This window comes from Protobothrops mucrosquamatus, unplaced genomic scaffold (genome assembly GCF_001527695.2).
Source record: "Protobothrops mucrosquamatus isolate PMUCROS unplaced genomic scaffold, P.Mucros_1.0 scaffold5403, whole genome shotgun sequence".
Taxonomy (NCBI): Eukaryota; Metazoa; Chordata; class Lepidosauria; order Squamata; family Viperidae; genus Protobothrops; species Protobothrops mucrosquamatus.
Window position 1 is genome coordinate 16,748 of NW_015391263.1, and position 8,389 is coordinate 25,136.

The 8,389-nt window shown below is 36.2% G+C and overlaps 1 protein-coding gene across 1 annotated transcript in view; it reads right to left on the bottom strand.

The window, feature by feature from the left end:
* LOC107299742 (vomeronasal type-2 receptor 26-like) overlaps window positions 1-7,919 on the bottom strand; it is a 13,993-nt gene extending 6,074 nt beyond the window's left edge. Inside the window, exons 1-4 of the mRNA XM_015829081.1 lie at window positions 7,758-7,919; window positions 6,096-6,311; window positions 2,804-2,967; window positions 1,791-2,082 (exon numbers count right to left, since the gene is read on the bottom strand). Coding sequence (XP_015684567.1) covers window positions 1,791-2,082; window positions 2,804-2,967; window positions 6,096-6,311; window positions 7,758-7,919 — 834 coding nt within the window. The remainder of the gene's footprint in view (window positions 1-1,790; window positions 2,083-2,803; window positions 2,968-6,095; window positions 6,312-7,757) is intronic.
* Window positions 7,920-8,389: the final 470 nt, after the last annotated feature.

The following is an 8,389-nucleotide window of genomic DNA, read 5'->3' on the forward strand; positions in this document are numbered from 1 at the left end:
TTCATCAGGATCCAAACTTTCCTAAATAATGCACTTTCTTTATTTTCAGGATCATGAAGAACCACAACAGTTCTGAGCCACACTATTGTGAATGATTCTCCATAGATAAGAAAAACACTTGCTTTCTGATCTATCAATTTATTAGAAGTAATTGAGATTGAAACAAATAATTCTGGGAAGTCTTCCAAGTTGATACGTTCTGGAATTTTTTGTATGAAAGCTAAACAGATTCCATTCTGTGAAAGCAATGGCTGCAATTTCTGCAAAAAACGTTCTCCAGTATTTTCAACAGCAAAGACTCCAATCCACCTCCATCCAAAATGGAGGAAAAGTTGTATAACTCCCATGTACTGATTGTCCTCATTTGGCACCATGCAATAAAGTGAAGATAATTTTGTACTCTGAAACTCTTCTTGGGCAAAAGATCCATAGGTCAACTACAGTAAAAGAATGAAAGAAGGAAGGGAGGGAGGGAGGAAGGGAGGAAGGAAGACAGAAAGAGGAAAGGAAAGGAAAGGATAGGAAAATTGTTATTTATGATAACCAGTGGAAAAAGATGGAAAAAAATGACTCCTGGATGGAAACTGAACAATTGAAAAGTTCTCAAACTCTAGGTACATTATGGTTTTGATGAACATTACAGCAATAAAACCCCCAAGATGAAATATTTTCTCACTGAATGAATATAACTGGACTACAAGCTAAATTTAGTTTGCTATTATGGAGTTCCAGATTGCTCATGTCTATGAACAGTCTGAAACCTGCTAACTATCTGAGCATTTAAACTCTTCCTAGCTTAGGAAAAAGCTTTTTAAGAGCTAGGGTTACTGCATTGCCTTCTGCTGTTCTCTGCCCCAGGTAGAGAATGCATGAAAGAGTATCCATAAGACTCTGGAGGAACAGAAAGAGTCAAATATGTCTTCATTTACTGCAATTATTGTAGGCATCTCCAAAAGTAACATAAAGCTCCAATCCTTCAACAATTTCCAGGAAATCAGTTGAATTTTACATTCAGTTATTATTAATAGACACCAACCCACACATAGCAAAGAGAGTTGTCACTATTATTGGGTGACTTGGTGGAATCTAGCAGTGTGTTGAGGGCAGCAATGAAAATGCTGGATAGCGTTGAGTTGGGGATGGGCAGGAAGTGACTGAAAGGAGATCCTCCCTAACACCATGAGACATGATAGCAGTGTTCCAATATTTATGAGTTCCTACAAAGATGAGAGGTAAATTATTTTCCAAAGCTTCCAAAGGCAAGAGGAGAAACAATGGATGGAAACCAATCAAGCAGACAAACAACCTAAAAATAAGGAGAAATTTCCATTGGTGAGAATAATTAACCAATGAAAAAACTTGCATTCAGAGGTTGTGGCTGCTCCATCACTGGAGGCTTTCAAAAAGAGACTGGAAAATCATTTATCTGAAATTGTATGTTCTCCTCCTCAAAGAGTTTATGTAGTAATTGTGTAGCATGTGCTAGCCAGCCTTTTCACTCCTTATCTCAACACAGCTCTGGAATTCAACCACAAGTAGTGGTCAAATCAGAAGATCAAATGACCCTCTCAAATCAGATTAATTTTGTACTGTAATTTGTGATTTACATTTTACTTTTCTAATCTATCAAATAAAAGGTTTTGATGTTCTTCACTTACTACTTTGAGCCAACCTATTGGGTTGTGGGGGGAAATTGCAGACGGGAGAAAAATGGGGATTGAATTGAAGTCCTGCAGAAAGGCACACCAAAAGATAATCTCTGATATTCATTACACATGAAGTCAAATTACCTGTGGAATCTTGAAGAGGTTTATGCTTTCTGACATAAAGGATGAAGTAGGAGCACCTAGTCCTCCAATGATAGCCATGATATTCTTCCGGGTATCACATTTGTAGTTAGGAACAAATTCCTGGGATTTGAAAAGTAGGTCCAGAGTGGTACGATAGGTCAACCTTGGGTTGTAGTAACTATCATAGATATGGAACCCAAGAGTGATGTTAGGTAAGATCTGGGAGTCCTCATTGATCTCCTTCACAGCAAAGGCCACGGCAAGGACATGCTGGTAGAATTTGGTTATTACACTGCAAATAAATTAAATACCCCATTGAAAAAATAATTTCACAATTCTTGTAAGGCAGCTGCATTTCTGTATGAATAACAAACCATCTCTCTTGGAAGTAGGAATAGAATATCCTTTCTAAAATATTCGATAGATTTCCACAGAGTTCAATTTTACATTTTACCTGGTGCTTTCATGATTTGCAACAATGATATACTAAAGAAAATCAAGGTAGTGACTTTTTTCAGTTAACAAATATAATTCTAACAATTTGGGCACAAAGTATAATAGGAACAGCTTCAGCAAGTATCACTCATTTACTCTATGTGCTTTTTGTGAGGGCTGATCATGGAGAACATTTTTTAAATTACCTCAAGCTCATTAAATTAATCATTATATTAAAGTCCTTCTCATGAAATGCATGTTATTTTGGTGTAAGAAGTCCTTTAATAGACTTCTTGCACCTAACTTTCATGCATTTCATGAGAAGGACTTTAATATAATGTAAAGAAAATGCATTCTTCTCCCATAAGACAATCCATTTGAAAGATAAAGGCTTATAAAGATAAAGGCTTATACACACACACACACACACACGTGTGTGTGTGTGTGTGTGTGTGTGTGTGTGTGTGTGTGTGTGTGTATAAACCCTGCATTTATTTTCAAAAGCTTTTACTGGTATCAGAAATTTTGGGGGACCTTTCTAAGCTAAGAAAATACATGGGAAAAATAAAAATTCTTACAGAGGTAAGTCATAAGGTTTTAGAGAAGGGTGTTCCTTAAATTCAATTTCATCAAAGTGGTAAAAAATGTGAGACACCATCCCACCAATGACAAGATCACCAGGCTGGTACCACTCATGTGGAACAGGAAAAGCTTCACTTGCAGGGCATCTCAGAGTAACTACCTTGTGCATCAGGAACATCAAAAGGAATAACATCTTCATGCTTTTGGGATGGTGAAAATATTTTTCGGTTCCAGGGTATGTATGCACCCCAATGGTTCATCCACTGTTTAATCCAAAGATTTTATCTGAAAATGCTCTTCATGGGACAATCCATCAATTTCTGTTTGAAGAGCTATGAGTGTGCCAATTTGAATATCACCAGGATCAGAATATATATTCTGCAAGGAAGAAAGGCAGAGGGAACGTGACACAATGAATCAGACAGGATCATTATTATCCCTTGTGCCAATCTCCCTGTGGTTCAAAAGTTAATTAACAAGCCAACAGATACCTTGATTGTTGTTGAATTGAAATGCCTTCATGTAAAGCCTTTAATATTTGAGCCTAGCTAAAAAAATATAGTGATTCCTCTATATAATTGTTTTATTTTTCATGGAGCAGCATGGTGCTCCACAGGTGGAGTTTTTGCCTCACAATCAGGAGGCTGTGAATTTGATCCTAGGTGGTGGCAGATGTTTTTCTCTTTGGGCACAGAGAGAAAATATCTGCTGTGAACTCCATGTAGTTTCTGGGATGCCCCTCATTGGACACTATGCATGAAGAGAAGGATTTGTTGGTGGAACACACAACCTATTGAAACATAGCAATGGCAATTCTGAGAGTCACACTCAGTAACCACACTTTTTCTCTTCTTTGTGTACCAGTTCAATAGTTCCTATTGTGATTTGTGGTGCCCTAACTTAGACTAGTTATATAGACATGTGTTCATTTAAAAAATAATTAAACTATCAGCCACAATCATAACAACAGAACACTCTCCCTTCAGCCCTTTTCTTCCAGTAACCAGGGGAACAAGGGTCATTACACAGAGAAACAGGCAAACCTAGAGATATCAACATAGATATGAAAGAATCTGGATTAGATAATGGAAATTATCAAAATTGGATTATATGAATGACCTTTGACTTTATTAATATTTGGGAGGGGGTGTAGAAATTCCTGAAATCATAGAGACAAGAACAACAAGCAAAAGAAATTGTAACTCTGAATAATAACAACTACTCCTAATACAAATAAGGGTCATCTGGTGAAATAAAATATGGTGATCTCTTTTTCTTTCTTTCTTTCTTTCTTTCTTTCTTTCTTTCTTTCTTTCTTTCTTTCTTTCTTTCTTTCTTTCTTTCTTTTTCTTTCTTTCTCCCTCTCCCTCTCCCTCTCCCTCTCCCTCTCCCTCTCCTTCTTTCCCTCTCCCTCATCTCTGTCTGTCTGTCTGTCTGTCTGTCTGTCTGTCTGTCTGTCTGTCTGTCTGTCTGTCTGTCTGTCTGTCTGTCTGTCTGTCTGTCTGTCTGTCTATCTATCTATCTATCTATCTATCTATCTATCTATCTATCTATCTATCTATCTATCCATCATGACCTGCAGCACTGTTATATAATATGAATTTTCTCTAGACCATTGCAGAAATTCAGGGCTGTAGTATGTTTGAAAAAGATGATGGGAGACTATTCTAAAAATAATAAAACTTCATGAGGACATTTTATGATGGACCTAGTGGCCTATTTTCTTGGTAACGATCAAATATTTTATCCTTGTCTTTTTCCACCATATTTTTATCTTTAATTCTGAGTCTACTTTACAAACTGTAATAGGCTGTTCATCTCCCATTCATAGGCTTGTTAGGTCAGACATTGCTTAACTGGATGTATGAGTAGGTTGAGACCCAACACATAAATCCAGGAATCACCATCACAACACCTGGTTTTAATCATAGTATATGAAAATTCCTACATCCACCTAGCACCCAAAAAACATTAACAGAATGGATGACCATCAGCACTCACAATATTTGTTTCTGTTGCATGAGGATGGAAAACGTAGGGGCAAGAAGAGCAATGCAAAGGAGAATGCAAGGGTGAACCAAAACAACTTCCACTACTAATAAAAACTAAGGTTTCTGTGATGAAATAGGATCTGCCTCCCCCCTCCCATCTATCTATCTATCTATCTACCTACCTACCTACCTACCTACCTACCTATATATCATGACCTGCAGCATTGTTATATAATATGAATTTTCTCTAGACCATTGCAGAACTTCAGGGCTGTATATGTTTGAAAAAGATGATGGGAGACCTATTTTAAAAATAATAAAACTTCATGAGGACATTTTATGAGGGAATGAACATAATTTCATACCTGGTTAAAACCAGGGTGCCAAATGATTGTGTTCTCAATGATAACCTCTTTTTCTTTTAGAGCACTGGGTGTGTAACTTTCCAACTTTAACTCTCTGAAAGGATTTGTTTGGGAAAGTAATCATATTGATGATGTCAAAGCCACTTGCACCACCTTCTCTTCTGTCTTTAAAGAAGATTCTTTCTCCAGCTGAGTTGTTAAAAGAAATCTCTTGAAGAAATTTGTGAAGCTACAAGAAGAAGAAGAAGAAGAAGGAGGAGGAGGAGGAGGAGGAGGAAACCAAATATTTCCAGGAAACCAAATAACATTTATTGGTTTGAAATACAGAAGAAGAAAATGTCCACCCACAAAGAATGATTAATAACTGAAATATGGATCTCACTTTTATTTTATGAATTAATTATGACAAATACTTTAAAGTAGCAAACTCAGCATTTCTCCTGGTACTTTATCATAAGTCTGAAAACCAACTTCACTTCATAGAAATAATGCACCTCTACTATCAAAGAAGAACTATGATAACCCCTAGGTCTCCAGTCTAACAATCCTGTCTTGAATACATTGCAAAAAACTAATACAAGTAAAATGTCCACATTTCAGAAAAGTTTGTTGGTCACAAAAAAAGTTAGCCTGCATTCAGACACAATGCAATTGAATCTTTCATGGAACCAGGCTGGTTAAATTTACAAGACAGGCCAATTCAATGTAGAGATGAAACATTTATTTATGGAATGAACATTGATACATAAATTGTATTGACTAGGCTGAAATTGACAAAGACATGATTTATGTCCATCTTCTATTTTATAACATAAATGACCTCAGACCCTAATAGCCTTGTGCCTCAGTCTCTCTATTGATCAGTGCCATAGGACAGGGTAAATAAGCTATGATAACTGAAACACAAGATAGGTGAGGCATGGAGAGATTACCTGCCAAGGCTGCAGATTTGGAAATTCAATCCTTTGAATTTCTCTTGGTTGGGATTTTGGTCTCACTGCCTCATGCAAAGAATATGCCACTGCATAAACAGCATTGTAGATACTGTAGCTTTGGCTAGTCATCTGCAACTCAAACAGAGGTGCAGGCAGACTCTCCACATTCTCTTCCCCACTACAGTTTCCACTAAACATTGAAGGTAAATCTCCCTTTGAAAATATACAATCAAACAATTGTTGCCAAACATCTTGAAGAAATCCATCCTTGTGGGTTGAAGGTTTGATGACTTGAAGAAATTCTTTAAAGCCTTTAACTTCTCTTGAATGCACTGTAAAGGAAAGAGCCCCATGGAACAACTGGAGATCCCAGCCCCTTTGAAATCCTGTCAGTATGAAATCAANTTCATCAGGATCCAAACTTTCCTAAATAATGCACTTTCTTTATTTTCAGGATCATGAAGAACCACAACAGTTCTGAGCCACACTATTGTGAATGATTCTCCATAGATAAGAAAAACACTTGCTTTCTGATCTATCAATTTATTAGAAGTAATTGAGATTGAAACAAATAATTCTGGGAAGTCTTCCAAGTTGATACGTTGTGGAATTTTTTGTATGAAAGCTAAACAGATTCCATTCTGTGAAAGCAATGGCTGCAACTTCTGCAAAAAACGTTCTCCAGTATTTTCAACAGCAAAGACTCCAATCCACCTCCATCCAAAATGGAGGAAAAGTTGTATAACTCCCATGTACTGATTGTCCTCATTTGGCACCATGCAATAAAGTGAAGATAATTTTGTACTCTGAAACTCTTCTTGGGCAAAAGAGCCATAAGTCAACTAAAGGAAAAGAAAGAAAGAAAGAAAGAAAAAGAAAGACATAAAGACAGGAAGGAAGGAAGGAAGGAAGGAAGGAAGGAAGGAAGGAAGGAAGGAAGGAAGGAAGATAAGAAAAGAAAAGAAAAGAAAAGAAAAGAAAGGGGACGAGAGGAAAGAAAAGGAAAGTTATTATTTATTAGAATCAAGGGAAGAGTTTCAGAAAGCTCATCCCCATGAACAGCTGGAAATCTTCTCACTATCCCAATATGTGAACTCTACCCAGCCTAAGGAAAAATTATTAAGGACTAGACTTATTGGATAACATTCTGCCCAACTCTGCAGAAGATAGAGTAAAATACGTAAGCATGAAATACTATACATGAGATTATTGAAGAATAGAAAGAGTTAAGTATGTCCTCCTTTACTGCAATTATTATAATGATCTCTAAAAGTACAATGAAGCCCCAATCCTTCAACAACCTCTAGGGAAATCGAATTTTAAATTCAGTTATTATCAGATGCAAACCAAGACATAGCAAGGAGAGTTAACCACTTATATTTGGGTGGTAATCACACCACAATGTGACTTGAGTGTATCAAATAAGTTTAATTTTGTTGTGTAATATTTGTTTTAAATTTTCTGATCTATCATCATAATAAAAGTTTTCAATTTTGTTGATTGGATTACCTTGAGTGAATTGTGGACAAAAATTGCAGAAAGGAGAGCAAAGTGTACTGTAATGTCTTGCAGAAAGGCACAGCAAAAAAAAAAAATAATCTCTGATATTCATTTAAAAAAGAAGGCAAAGTTTCTCTTTCAGCCTCCTGCAAAAATTACCTGTGGAATCTTGAAGAGATTTATACTTTGTGCCATGTAGGATGAAGTAGGGACATCTAATCCTCCAATGATGCCCATGAGATTCTTCTGGTTATCACATTTGTAGTTAGGATAAAATTCCTGAGATTTGAAAAGCAGGTCCAGAGTGGTGCGATAGGTCATCCTTGGGTTGTAGTAACTGTCATAGATGTGGAACCCAAGAGTGATGTTTGGTAAAATCTGGAAGTCCTCATTGATCTCCTTCACAGCAAAGGCCAAGGCAAGGACGTGCTGATAGAATTTAGTTATTACACTACAGATAGGTTAAATAACCCCTTTGAAAAAGGAAGTTGACACTTTTTGTAAGGTAGTATAATTTGTATATGATTAACAAACATTTACATATTTGATGGAAATAGGAATAGGATATTTTTTCTAAGATATTCAATAATTTGTAGAGAGTTCAAATATATTTTTGGACATTGTTTGCATAATCTTCAACAATGATATATTAAATAAAAATAGTTGCCTTTTTTGTAAGCTATCACATTTATTTCTATTACTTTAACACAAAATAGAATATGACCAGCAAAGTTCACTCGTTTAATGGATATATGTTATGTGAGGAATGTCCATGTACATTTGTTTGTTTA